At 42.7% G+C, this 12,867-nt stretch overlaps 3 protein-coding genes across 6 annotated transcripts; all 3 read right to left on the reverse strand.

The window, feature by feature from the left end:
* Window positions 1–224: 224 nt before the first annotated feature.
* Window positions 225–6,407, reverse strand: LOC100822518 (external alternative NAD(P)H-ubiquinone oxidoreductase B1, mitochondrial). 3 transcript variants are annotated; one of them, XR_002961709.1, is made up of 12 exons: window positions 6,174–6,407; window positions 5,955–6,105; window positions 5,362–5,635; window positions 5,023–5,229; window positions 3,740–3,990; window positions 2,678–2,897; window positions 2,470–2,574; window positions 1,934–2,206; window positions 1,682–1,809; window positions 1,545–1,590; window positions 1,015–1,134; window positions 865–879 (listed from the first exon to the last, which is right to left on the reverse strand). XR_002961709.1 is itself a non-coding variant. In XM_010229048.3 (11 exons), the coding sequence occupies exons 2-11, from the start codon at window positions 6,056–6,058 to the stop codon at window positions 792–794; spliced, it is 1,770 nt and encodes a 589-aa protein (XP_010227350.1). In that variant the 5' UTR covers window positions 6,059–6,095; window positions 6,174–6,405; the 3' UTR covers window positions 225–791. The 3 variants fall into 3 exon arrangements, 2 of the variants coding, with proteins under 2 accessions (XP_010227350.1, XP_003563438.1); XM_010229048.3 differs by lacking the exon at window positions 1,545–1,590 and having other exon boundaries at window positions 225–879; window positions 5,955–6,095; window positions 6,174–6,405; XM_003563390.4 differs by lacking the exon at window positions 1,545–1,590 and having other exon boundaries at window positions 225–879; window positions 6,174–6,405.
* Window positions 6,408–6,647: 240 nt separating this feature from the next.
* LOC100822830 (ubiquitin-related modifier 1 homolog) lies at window positions 6,648–8,604 on the reverse strand. Its single transcript, XM_003563391.4, has 4 exons — window positions 8,234–8,604; window positions 8,039–8,126; window positions 7,865–7,947; window positions 6,648–7,030 (listed from the first exon to the last, which is right to left on the reverse strand). The coding sequence occupies exons 1-4, from the start codon at window positions 8,254–8,256 to the stop codon at window positions 6,913–6,915; spliced, it is 312 nt and encodes a 103-aa protein (XP_003563439.1). The 5' UTR covers window positions 8,257–8,604; the 3' UTR covers window positions 6,648–6,912.
* Window positions 8,605–9,624: 1,020 nt separating this feature from the next.
* Window positions 9,625–12,775, reverse strand: LOC100823443 (nuclear pore complex protein NUP50A). 2 transcript variants are annotated; one of them, XM_014897898.2, is made up of 3 exons: window positions 12,622–12,639; window positions 12,077–12,192; window positions 9,625–11,344 (listed from the first exon to the last, which is right to left on the reverse strand). In XM_014897898.2, exons 2-3 carry the CDS (start codon window positions 12,113–12,115, stop codon window positions 9,905–9,907), a joined length of 1,479 nt encoding a protein of 492 aa, XP_014753384.1. In that variant the 5' UTR covers window positions 12,116–12,192; window positions 12,622–12,639; the 3' UTR covers window positions 9,625–9,904. The 2 variants fall into 2 exon arrangements, with proteins under 2 accessions (XP_014753384.1, XP_014753385.1); XM_014897899.2 differs by lacking the exon at window positions 12,077–12,192 and having other exon boundaries at window positions 12,622–12,775.
* Between the last annotated feature and the right edge of the window lie 92 nt (window positions 12,776–12,867).

Consider the following 12,867-nt stretch of genomic DNA (forward strand, 5'->3'; position numbering starts at 1 on the left):
ATCACCAGCATCCGATTGGCCGCACCATGTGGTGTACGTTTTTTCATGGCTACCCTCAGAGCTTGGACAAGCTGTTATTGCTGTTCATACCAGCTACTAGTGGCCACTGATAGTGAAACTTGCAACTACTGCTAATTTGGCGGATTTTGTTTTATAGCTTAAACATTTAACCTAGTTTTTTTTTCCATCCATTGTGACATGGCAGAAACATAAACAAAGTTAGGGAGAAAAGAATCTAGATTGTTTGAAATGATTACTCCCAAAAGATAGCAATGGTTTGGGTGGTAGTAAGTAAATAAACATGTACTCCCTCCGTCCCATATTAAGGTTCAAAATATTACATGTATCTGGACGTTTTTTAGCTATAGATACCCCCATGTTTGGGAAAATTTGAGACACTTAATATGAGACGGGAGGGAGTAAGAAAATAAGTAGGGACATGCACATTTAATTTTCATATGCATTCTAAATTTACATGAATTTCGTGTGCATTTACCAGAAACATTTTTCTTGGCCTCAAGTTCGCCTGAAATTCGCACAAACCAAGGCTGTCAAGTGACACCTTCATTGTGTCAGATATGCTTCAGCTCCACAATCACTCACATCCAGGGAACCATGTAGCAGCCAGCAGGAGCAAAAGAAACTGCACAGTCACATGCAGGGAAGGATGATAGCTTCGTTGGCAGGACAGGAAAGGAACAAGAGACAGCTTTGCTTGCTCAAAGTTGAGCACAATCAAGTACCATCAATTCCCCTGCCCACAGAAAGGTTTTGTTGGGAGTGTTCCCGCGCTAGATCCGACTCGAGTCCCTCCCAAATATGAATCTGCGAGTCCAGTCGGATACGACCAGCACCCTTGTGCGCCAGCTCACTTGCTTGCTGCTCATGGAGAAAGGAACAATCTGAGTTGTGGCTAAAAGAACCGTAAAGGATAAGGCCATGGTTTCTTCTGGTAGAATAGTAGATGATTATGATGGCACTGGTGCTGAGTGAGAGTAAGTTCATAGTTCTTACCTTGCATATACGGAGTACCAGAGCCACTGGGTGCTGTGGCCCATGGAAACCCAGTCACCTGGGAGCTCAGCTGCAGCTTGCTCGCCGCCCAAGGGTGCGAATTGCCCGAGATGCTTGTATCTTGAATATAGTGCAAAAGATGAGTTAGTACAAGATCATGAAGCAAGAACTGATGATATCAAAGTAAAAGTAAGTTTAACCAGCAACAAATTCCGTCTTCTACTGAATAGTTTGTGAAGGAACTAATCTGGAACTCATCTAAGTTGTTTTGAACCAACAATCTAACTGTTTGCAAATTGCAGCTGGAGCATTTCTTTGTAAAACATGTCCAAGAAGGACTGTGAAGACAACATGTTGTGCTGACTAAAAATGAGAGGGTTTTAGGTAACATTCTGCTAATTTTGTTTTTTTAATAGTGCGGAATTTAAAGAGAAATTGTAAACAGAACAGCATATTTCATAAATTCATTGATATCAGTATTTATGAAATGCTCCTATGTAGAGATTGGTCCTATCCAAGTATGTACTTACTGGCAGCAATAATCAAGTTTATAAAGTTATGCTACGCCAGACATCTCTGCAAGGTGTGAAGTACAAGTTACCTTCAGGCCTGAAATAACATGCAAGTACTTGAGTACAAGTACAACTGTAAACAGAAAGATATGTACCGGAATGGGCGGAAATTGTGATGCCCTGCTGCTGACCCTGTCATGCGCAATGGACCTTCTGGATGATCTTTGCAGTAATCCATTTTGTTAAAACAGTCAGCAAGATAGTATCCTTGTTGCGCAGCAACCTGGAAAATATTCATGACACACTGAGAGAGTATTCCCACATGCGAGATTGGTTGTTTACTATCACAATATTATCTGTTCTGAAATATGATTAACCCATGAGTTTAATATGGAAATAGAGGCAACCTGAGCCGTTGCTGGAACACTTTTAACTTGGGAGTCCACGTGGCCCAGAGCTTTTTTGAACTCTTCTATGTCAACCACCATCGACTCCTTGTGGGAATCACCTATGGCACTTTCTATCAGCTGTGCAATATCAAGCATGTGCATACTTTTCATATAGAGCTCTACTTGAGGGTATCTTATACAAATATCTTCTAGAATATCATATATTTCTTTCAGTGTCAAAGTGCCAGAGTTGTCCTTGTCTGCTATTTTAAATATTGTTGAAATGTCCTCCTGAAAGATTAGAAACAAAGTCAGAGTAAGGATGAAACATGGACTAAACATTGCCAACTTTGATGTTCAGAGTGCTTATTTATTCAACGTATATGCCAATACAATGAGTAAACTGACACCTATGACAGTTGCCGCGACAGACCGGTATACTGCAGTGATGATTCTGATGTGATCATGTGACTGACATGACTCTAACAAGCTACAACGTTGGAAAGGGAGAAAATACTTTGATTATGAAGCTAAATGGAATACTTTACACATACCATTATTTTCCTTTGACTAATTGAAGCACAGTCACCAATTGCATATACACTATCACACTCACGGACTCTCAACCATTCGTTAGTTTCCAAGGAACGTCGTTTAGCCTGTTAAAGGAGAGAACATTTATATATGCCAACTAAATGTTTGAAGTAAAACATGATTCGGTAAACTGCTTAGGCAGCTTTGGTTCATATGTAAGTTAACAACCTGACCAATTTGATGCATGAAGTCCACAGTGACAGGACGGGTACCAATACCAGCAGACCAAACAGCCATACCATATGGCACCGATATTTCACTGCCAGCTGATTTGCTCTTCATTGTAATCAAATCATCAGAGACGTTCACCACTCTGAATCCTGTACACACCTCGATCCCATCTCTCAGGAACTTCGTTTCAGCAAATTCAGCTATCCTTTGGTCAAACCTGTATGAAAGAAATAGATATATCGTTTTTTTTGGAAATAGATATATCATATATCATCTAATAGTAACATATGGAAAGAAGACAAAAAGGCTAGAGGCTAAATAGATATCTGCTGAGGCTACATCATCAGAAGGCATGGATATTGAAACAATAGAAAGTTGTTGTTTTCGATTCTAATATAATCAGGCAATTTTCCCTAGTCAAATCAACAAAACATCCAATTCATCACAAAACTGCAATGCCTACAGTAAGCCTCTGAACCTGATAGTTTCATAGTAGGAACAATCATGTAGAAAATGAAAAGGAAAGGAAGGAAGAACAGAGAAGAAAATGCCCCAGCCCAAAAACTACTCATAAATAATCCAACACTGCTTTTTGCTAAATAGCTACTCATCAAATTGGTACAAAAATAATCCAACACTTGCAACAGTTGGTGGATGGGGATAAGGCGGGTTTTGGTCCTTCCTGCTCGAAAATAATGACTGGGATATATGTTCCACTTCCAGTGGCTAAGTTGTTTTACTAAGCATAGAAAAATCCCAAATTATTGTTCCTTTTTTCCTGGTAGAATGTGAGAATTGACCATGAATCATATGCTGGGAAGTTCACAATTTGCAGCATGCGTGTTCTAGTTAGATGTGATCCACCAGTATAATCCTCAATATCTGGTATGGAAGGCTCGTACAAGTTACATTAATCCCCCTGGATTACTTATGTTTGTTCCAAAAATATCCATAGCGATGCCTGACAAGATAGTTCTGTGTATGCACCATGCAAGTTAATCGTGGCTATTACTCACTACCGCGGCAACACTATCTAGTAAGTTAATAATAATGCCTTACATATTCAATATATGTTCTCCTGATTGAATAATTGTTATCTTCACAAATTCTTGAATTGCAGGATAAATCTTCACCAGATCTTCGACAAGAAAATCGTGCAATTCAGCAGCAAATTCAACCCCAGTAGGTCCACCACCAATAATCACAAAATGAAGGATCTTCCTTTTCTCCTCTTCGCTAATGTTCGGAAGTGAAGCCTTTTCAAAGCAGTCTACCACACTCCTCCGAATTTTCTGAGCATCCTCCACTTCCTGACTTTTACAACGTGAAGCTGTAAGTACAGGAGATGGCTAGTAGTTCTATGAATGTAAATTTGAAAAAATAAACAGTTCGGTGAACGTAATCTCCAGCAAAAAAAGTTCAGAGGATGTAATGATATTGTGGCATATGCTGATTCCTAACAACAATAAGCAGGCTTAGAAGAAATATAAAATATCTTTTTTTGGAAAGAAAACTGTAAGGGAGACTCCTACAGTACAAATAGGAACCTAAATTGTATCTGCAATGACTTGAACCTAGGTGGTGGGATTATAAAACCTCTCCAACCAGGTGAGCCTAAGAAACATTAATTTCCCTTGGATATCTATATCAACACAATCTATTTGCAGTGGTGTAGCTGAAGTAAAAATGATAACACGGTATGCATGTTGGATGATAAACCAACATCAATTTTAATTGTAACAAAGCTGTCACATGCATTGTTTTAAAATAATGTGACGAGAGACCAACAGCAGCTTTATTTAACACGAGCAGACAATTAAGGTAACATCATGTTTTTAAAATAATTCAAGTACAGTCAAGTGCATTTTGCCAAACAGATGAATCCAAACTTTCAATAGCCTGCATGATTTCGACATGGAAGATGCTGTCATGCAATGAAATCTGTAGGTCGCTGTAAGCAGTTCAGCGTTGCAGTTAGTGGCGAAAGACAAAAATGGGCTGTAAGCTGCAGCCTGAGGGGGAGGGGTGTGCTCTATTTTCTCCAATCCTAGCTAACTACTGCTAGTTGGTTAACTGAAAATTTTATTTTGGGCTGTGGAGGGGTGGGGGCGGGGGCGGGGTACTGGCGTCAACATAGCTCCACCGTTGGTAGAGAAGAATTGTCATTTGGTATAGGACTGTACGTGCATACTATAGTACCAATACCATAGATCTCAAGATGTTGTACCATTTCTTCCCCACTCATCTTCTTATAGAAAAATTAAAAAGAATAACTTGCAGCTTAGGTCTGAAACATGAAAAATAGAGCAATATAGGGTACTCCACGTTGCACATGACTTTACCTTCAGAAAGTAGCAATGCTCCATCACACCAGGAGTGTTGAATGTATTAACAGTAGCTCCAAGAGCAACAACTAAGTAATCATAATCAACCAAGAAATCACCATTCCCATCCAAGTTAGTTCCAACAGCAGAACGGCAGTGTACAGCCTTCTTCGTGGCATCGATCTTGAAACACTCAGCCTCATAATATGTAACATCTTTCTTTTTCTGCAAAAGAAAGACATGAGAAGCAGTCATTGTGTTACTCCACAGCTTTGCACAATAGCAACCACAAGAACACATACAGCTTTTAGCATACAGGAGTATAACATTGATTGCTAAACCAATCAACCAAAGTACCTTCTCAAACATCCTCCGTATCGGTTCAACGATGCTGCGTGCCTCCACTGTCCCACACGTGACGCTTGGAAGCAGAGGTGTAAACGCAAAGTAGTTGCGAGGGGATATGACCTTCACGTCATAACGGGAGCAGTCCAGGTTCTTGAGGAAAGAGGTGCCAGCCCAGCCAGTGCCAAGAACCACCACCTTCTTCTTCCTGGGGGCAACCTGCTCTGATGGCTCCGAAGCCTCTTCTGCCCTGGAGGAATCAGCATAGGCCACAATACCTCCACCACTGCAAAGCCAGTAAACAAAATCTTGAAGCTTAATTGCAAATGCAGCCAAAAGCAACTGATCGGGAAGAACAAATGTGAACATTTTGGACCAAACACACGGAAAAAGGGACTGCTCATGAAGTACAGCGGATGGCTGTTTATGAAGTAGTACAGCAGATGACTGTCCAAGAACAACATCACTTCGCTGTTGACTAGGATTATCTAGACCAAGAAAGCAGCTAGGAAAAGAACAAAAAGGAAACGTAAAAATAGAGGGAAAGCAAGGACAAAAAGGAACTTTTTTCCTTTAGGGATCGGAGAGAAGTGGGGAGCGCACACCTGGCTGCTGTGAGAAGAAGCGCTGCGGTGGAGACACCGGCGGGGTGCCTGATCTCCTCCAAGAACCTGGCAGCAGCACGGGAGGCGAAGAAGAAGAAGCCCATCCTCCTTTCTCAGTCGTCCCAGACCTCTCAGCTCAGCCTAGAAATTGCTAAATCATTCAATTCAAGATGATCAGGTGAGCCAAGGAGGAAAGCGATGTGAAAGGCTACGGCCTACCTGCTCTGCTCTTCACTTGGCCGCTGGGGCTGGGTGTTTGATTGTTCCGAGTGCTACACCGCCTTCCTCCCTGGTCCCTGGAACAGCTGCTATTCTGCCATGTAGAAGAAGACAGAGCTCCACACTTGGATAAGATCTGATGCTTTTTTAAGCATGATCTGATGCCTTTAGAAACGTCTTTTAGATGAGATCTGATGCACATGAGCTGACCCTTCCCATCAGTGCATCACCGGTAAGAGTGACCACTGCAATATCTATAAATTATACATGACCACACCTACAAGGCACCAAATAATTATTCATTAAAACGGCTAGACCTGACACATAAGCAAGGAAACCTAACATGCTTAGCTCTTGATGCAGACGCCAGGTGTAAACTCTGCCGCATAAAGAATGTGTCCTGTAGTCAGTTGTTGGAGAATTACACCAGTGAAGTGCTAAACTGAACTGAGTTTACAGCCCAACACAAACACATGTATAAAGGGACCCATATTCAGAATTTCAGATGCAGATTAGTGACAGACAAGTCAACATCTGACAAGAGATGAATTGCTGTCAATGGTCACGAGTAGGTCTCCATTTTAGATAGTGAAACAAGGAGATTACAGTGGCATTGAAAAAAAATAATACAATACATGTAGTTTGTTTTCCACATGTCGCAAAATCCAATATCTTGACATCCGTTTCCTACAGTATAATATGCATTCCGCTTGCAGTCCTGGTTGTTTCAATAATAAGATTATCCACCGTGTAGTGTGGAGATGAAGACAACCACATCCTTATCTTCCAACTCTGCATCAAGGCCACCACACAGCTCCCAGTCGCAGTCATTGATAAGGACAAGAACACCAGGTCTCCTATAGATCATGAAGGGTACAAATCATGAGGCCAATTACACAGGCTATTGAACAGACAAAGCAAGCAATGCTCTACAGGAAAAATAACGAAATAACTTGTGCTGGCAATAAAAAAAAATATGATGTAGCATTTTCCTTGTGTAGGGGCATCAGCAAGTACAAAAATAAGAATGAGGTAGCATTTTCATTGAGAAATGTCTGAATTTTTATGAATATTCACTTGACATAGCATTAGTCAAGTCACCAAAAACTACATAAATGATATAGATAGTTTAAGTCCGTATAAATGGCTGAAGTTTCTTTCACGATGATGTTAAATCAGAGTGCTGGGTTCGTACCCAAATCAGTCATGCTAATTTTTTTGCTAGAGCCCAAAATAACCATTGTATGATTCGACCATTGTTTGGATGGCTGCCAATTTTTTGGGCATATTATCACTTTGGTTCCTTCCTATAATTTTTCTTACCAATCCTTGACCAAAACACAGAAAAAACATGGCAACCTGCTGAAGAATCAAGAGTTCCACAGTTCATCCTCCTACGAACTAGAAGCATCATATGCAGTGCAAGTTGCAGTTTCCAAATATCATTAGCCTAGAGTCTTGGTATCACTACCAATGAAAGGACTCAGTATCGCCATCTATTCCTCTCTAGGAATGAAAGCACTTCACTAGTCATCACCTAAGCACGAGGTCGAAGTGACTAACTAAAGAGGCTAACAACACAAAAGCTGGAGGAGGCAATGCCGCCGCACACTAAATGCCCCACACAAGTTCATGAATTGGAACATAACATTATCCGCACAAACAATTGAAAAGAAAAATGTAAACCATACACGGAGTCACCCTTGATGAACATCTCCGGACGCTCCTTGATCAAATTGGATTTCACCCACGAAAGCAGCCCCTTCATGGTGGCCTGCAAAAGGACCGAGATTTCAAACAGCAGTGTTAAAGGCTATAATAAATAAGTGACCAAGCCGTGGATGCATTCGATGTGGGAACAGCACCTTGCCCCCTTCGCTGCCGTCCATGGTGGGCTGGCAATCCACCTTGTGCACCTTGGTGGACTTCTCCAGGAGCAGCTCCAAGCCGCCCCTGAAATCGGCACAACGACCCAACCCAGCTCGTCAAGAACGACAATATGCGCAAAGTAGACGCAAACAGAAGAAGAAGAATCGAGTGAAAGAAAGAAGATTAATTACCCGAATTCGAGAGTGAGATGCATGGCTGTAGGGATCAGTAGCGCTGCGGATTGTTTGGGTGCGTGCTAGGGTTTCGTGGTGCGAATCAGGCCAAGAGAGGAGGGAAGGGAAGAAGGCAGGAGGGTGACGAGGGGCAGAGAGAACAAGCCACCGCCGCCGCCGCCGCGAGGGTTGAGACGGGAGGAAGAGAGGCCGTGAAGGCTCGGGTAGCGCTGGGACTTGTTGGGCCGGGTAGAGAGGGGCGATTCGCGGCCGCCTCCTCCGAGCAGCGAGCTCCTGCTAGGCTGCTGCCGGCTCTACCGATCTGCGGCTGCGCTGCTTGTGTATGCGTAGGCAGAGAGAAGCGAAAATAATACGGAGCAGCAGGCCTTGAGAGAAAATTTTACAAAACACACCTTCCGTGGCAAGGGTTTACTCTGTACAGAATATGTTTGTCGCAAATCTTCTCACACAATCATGACTCCTGAGACAGACGTTTTCAAATAGTCCAAAATTTTCAGTTTAGAATGAATAAATTTCACAAAATCATACATTTTGAAAGTATTTTTTTTTTTTGAAGAAGAGGCACAACATACTCTTGATCTATTAAAGGAGGTTGACACAAGATGGACCACGAGGGAGACAAAGTTTAATTACAAAAGTAAAAGAGAAAGGAAAGGAAAAATGTCAAGATACAAATTTAGGGCACATCATCTGGTCCAGAGAGCAAAGCACCAATGCCTTTGTTATCGATTAAGCGCCAATTCATTCTTGATCACCATCAGAACTTTTGAAGATGTTTTTTGTACGCAGGGTTTCACATAACCACACTTAACGCTAATCATCTCGCGGAACCATCCTTTTAGGACGAGATCTCTTGCAAACCCCTAATCTCGTAGAAGATCTGGTTGATTGACAAGGTTTCTAACATGTCGGATCCATGAGACGTGGACGGATTAAACTGTTTTTTCTTGGTCACGTCGAAATCCAACAAGTTAAGCCAGGTTGGGGGCAGGGAAATTCTAGGAGGAAAAGAAGGCTCAAGGCTGGTCATAGTGGGAAGTAAGTTAGAGTAGTAATATGCTTATGTTATTAGTCTAAGTAACTACCTTCATAGTGAGTAATAATTTATATGGATGCCATGGATTGTGTCATTTATTAGGTTACAAACTCATCTTATTTTGATTTGTGTGATGTTATGGTAACATATCTAGTTACCACTTCGTTCTTTTTTTTCATTTATTACCATGACACGTCACAAAATTGTCTAGATACTAAGTAAGTTTCTTCCACTATGACCATGAGTAGCCTAAGCGACCTGTGCTAAGAAAAACGCCTGACCGACCCAAGCCCATCAACCGCATCCTCGGTTCAGACCAGCCCAGTGCCCTGTGCTAAAAACATTGAGAACAAAGCTGCAAACATTGACAAGATGCATACACCAGCGTCCCTTAAAAAACATGCATACACCAGGGATAACTCGTTCCAAGACAGTACCTAAAATTCGCATCTGTGCCCACAGGATTATACAGTCTCATCTCTCCAGTTACTAAGATTATGACTATAATTTAAGTTTGACACACATACCCACCGCTCCCAAACAGTTTTACTTGAGACTCTGAAAGAACAAGGAGAATCTCAGCTCCTTCCTTCGCATACACATCAAAAGAACATGAAACCGAGCGGTTTCTTTCAATCATCAGATGCCTTCGGGGAGTTCTCAGGTGTCTTCAGCGCTGCGTCGGGAGTCTTCTTAGCCTTGTGCGCCCCCACCGCAGCTTTGAAATCTTCCCTGATGCCGGTATCCTTGAACTTGACAGCAAATGTGGTAAGCCCACTAGGGGATTGGCCGATGCTGTTAATACAAGCAAATGTCACGCCCTTCTTATCCATGTCCTTCAGCGACATGTCTTCATAGAGGCTTGCATTCAGAATCAGTCGGTAGTTGCCCCTGGCCCTCATGATTAGCCGAGATCTCTCGCCACTACCAGATACCGGGATGTTCAACTTTAGCTCTCCTTTTCCTCTTTCTTTCCAGCCCCCATCAAGGTACTCATATATTGCAGACTCAGCAGTAAATACAGCCTTTTCGTTTTCTTCACCTGTTTCAACTGGGCCCTCTGGCATAGCAAATTTCTTTGGTGCTTCTGCTGCAGTGGCGAGCGCTGAGGCAGAACTTCCGTTGCTCGTACCACCAATATTGAAAGAAGGGAAAGATGAACCATCACTCTTTAGCCCAAATAGAGGAGCATTTGAGCTCTCTTTAGAGACTGAGCCAAATGAAAATGATGAGCCTGAAAAACCAGTTCCAGCCAGTCCTGTGAAGGCATTTTGGCCACTTGACAGGTTCTTGAAAGAGAAAAGAGGTGTCGGTGATGATTTCTCAGCATCCTTCTGCTCACATGATCCATCCTTAGCCCTTGATTCAGCTTCATCTTTCTTCTCAGCATCATCCTTGCTGAATTTATCTTCATCTCCAGCTTCAGTTGCTGCTTTCTTCTCTTCGGCCTCTACATCTTCTGTCTTGCCTTCCATTCCAGATGTCTTGCAGTTATCTTCCTTGGGTTCTCCAACTACCACTTTGTCCTCACCCGTTCCATCCCCTGCGTCATCTGCCTTGTCATCAGTCTCAACAAGTGGAGAGGGTGCTTCTGTTGGAGCACTGGACTTGTCTTCTGCATCTGACTCTTCTGGGGCTGCTTCATCCTTTTGAATCTCATCCACCTCATTAGAATCTGCATTCTTGTCCGTTGCGGATAATGCATCTTTCCCACTGCCATTGCTGCCCTCATTAGTTTTCTCACTCAAGCAACTGTCCTTCACATTTGTCACTGTGACATCAGAAGGTGGAGGCTCTGAGACAGGGACACTTGATTGAACACTAGAATCACTTGGGGTAAATCTAATGGCAGAGAAAGGATTAGAAGGAGCTGGCTTCGGCTGCTGGCGCCGAACCTTAACAATCCTTCGGGTTGCCATCACTTCTTCGGTAGCTTTCTTAAACGTCCCATCCTCTTGCTCCGTTGAGTCATCATCAGGCTCAGGATTGTCCTTATTGATTTGTTTATCTGCAACCCTCTTCCTAGAAGTTTGGGCATGCTCCTCATCTGCCATCTTAGAGGTTTTGAGTGCCTGAAAATCAAAACAACAGAACAAACTAAGAAAAGAGTAACAAAGAAGTATATACAAGTAACTGTGCAATCATTACAGAGCACAAGCTTCTTTTTGAGGGATAATGTAGCCGAACTAGGTTGTCCAAGGTGTAAAGATGAATGGATAAGCCGTATCATGGATTATGGCACTAGTACTTATGACCGAGACAAACAAACATAAAGCACTTTCCCAGCTTCACCTGGCATCGGTAACTAAAGACTACACAAGATTTACGAAGGAAAAAATGTCACCTATATAACAGCATATCTAAACGACAAGTTCTGTGTTAGCAGAAAAAAAATCCCAACGTGGTGTTGACGAAGTACTGGCATACTACCGGAATGGTAAGCTGGTAACATATCCAGAACTACAAGCCTGTGTGTCTCCAGTACATGTCGAACAGAGAACTCCATCATCTAATACATTTTATATGACCAACAATATGCTTAAAAGCGTAGGTGCTATTTCACAACTAAAGCAGAGGAATTTCTATAAATTGACAATGAGAAATATTCAAACGAAAGGTATAAATCATAATTCAATCTACACAAATATATACTGATGTACATGAAAACTCCTCAATCTGCAGCAGGTCACGGGATAATTTATTTAATTTGATTTATCTGGCATTGCAATAAGTAAAAAAAATACACATACTGGCAAATTTTCCTCATTCTCAAAATTCATCACGAAACATAGAAGAGACATTACTTTCCCTATAGCACCAAGTGAAGTCATATGTATCTCCATTCTCCCCTGTAAAAAGGAGTCCTATGTATCTGCCACACCCAGCTTTTAGTTTCATCTCAGCTTCAATGCATATGTATCTGTAGAGTACTCGCATATTTTGAGTTTGTGGGAAATTTTACTGCACTTCATAGACAAACATAGCTTACAACAAAGAAATGTGTATGTCAATTAATATACTCAAGTGGTGTACATGTGAAATACAGAACAGGTCAAAAATTGAACAAACACTTGCAACCAAAAGATCATGCTACCCCCACAAAAATTCTAGAGGGGCTAAAGCAGAAAGGCCAAAGGCTCCATGAGTCAAAATGCTACCAAAACTTGTCATGAAACCGATGGGGGGCACAGGCGGAGGACCCAGTAGGGCGGCCGCCCTAACTTTATCTTTGCCTCAGTTACGAATTGGAGAAAATTAAGGACATGAAACGGGTAGCTAAAGGGCGGAACGGAATCGGTTGAGGCGATGGGGGGCGGTCGGGAGCGAGAGAGTGGAAGGGGAGACCAACCTGCGGTGGCGGCGCCCGCGCGAGGAGGAAGACGAGCGAGGGGGCGGCGCTCGGCGGCGGGATGGGACAGAAGGAGGGAGGGGTGGCGGCGCTCGCGGGGAAGACGAGCGAGGGGAGTGTTCTAGGGCGGTCGGCAGCGGGATGGGCCAAAAGGAGGGAGATGGGGTCCAGCCCGGGCGGGTGAAAGGGGAGATGGGCCAGGTGGTTTCGGAATTCACCTTGCTTCAAAAAATATTCGGGTGAAAG

This window comes from Brachypodium distachyon, chromosome 1, assembly GCF_000005505.3.
Source record: "Brachypodium distachyon strain Bd21 chromosome 1, Brachypodium_distachyon_v3.0, whole genome shotgun sequence".
In the NCBI taxonomy this organism is placed as follows: domain Eukaryota; kingdom Viridiplantae; phylum Streptophyta; class Magnoliopsida; order Poales; family Poaceae; genus Brachypodium; species Brachypodium distachyon.

Coding starts and splice junctions, on each gene's coding strand:
- LOC100822518 (XM_010229048.3), bottom strand. CDS start 6,058: ATGGGCTTCTTCTTCTTCGCCTCCCGTGCTGCTGCCAGGTTCTTGGAG. Junction 5,230..5,361: donor TACGGAGGATGTTTGAGAAG/GTACTTTGGTTG, acceptor TTTCTTTTGCAG/AAAAAGAAAGATGTTACATA. Junction 880..1,014: donor TGGTACTCCGTATATGCAAG/GTAAGAACTATG, acceptor CTCCATGAGCAG/CAAGCAAGTGAGCTGGCGCA.
- LOC100822830 (XM_003563391.4), bottom strand. CDS start 8,256: ATGCATCTCACTCTCGAATTCGG. Junction 8,127..8,233: donor CATCTCACTCTCGAATTCGG/GTAATTAATCTT, acceptor TGCCGATTTCAG/GGGCGGCTTGGAGCTGCTCC. Junction 7,948..8,038: donor ACGGCAGCGAAGGGGGCAAG/GTGCTGTTCCCA, acceptor GTCCTTTTGCAG/GCCACCATGAAGGGGCTGCT.
- LOC100823443 (XM_014897898.2), bottom strand. CDS start 12,115: ATGGAGATACATATGACTTCACTTGGTGCTATAGGGAAA. Junction 11,345..12,076: donor CACTTGGTGCTATAGGGAAA/GTAATGTCTCTT, acceptor TTTGATTTTCAG/GCACTCAAAACCTCTAAGAT.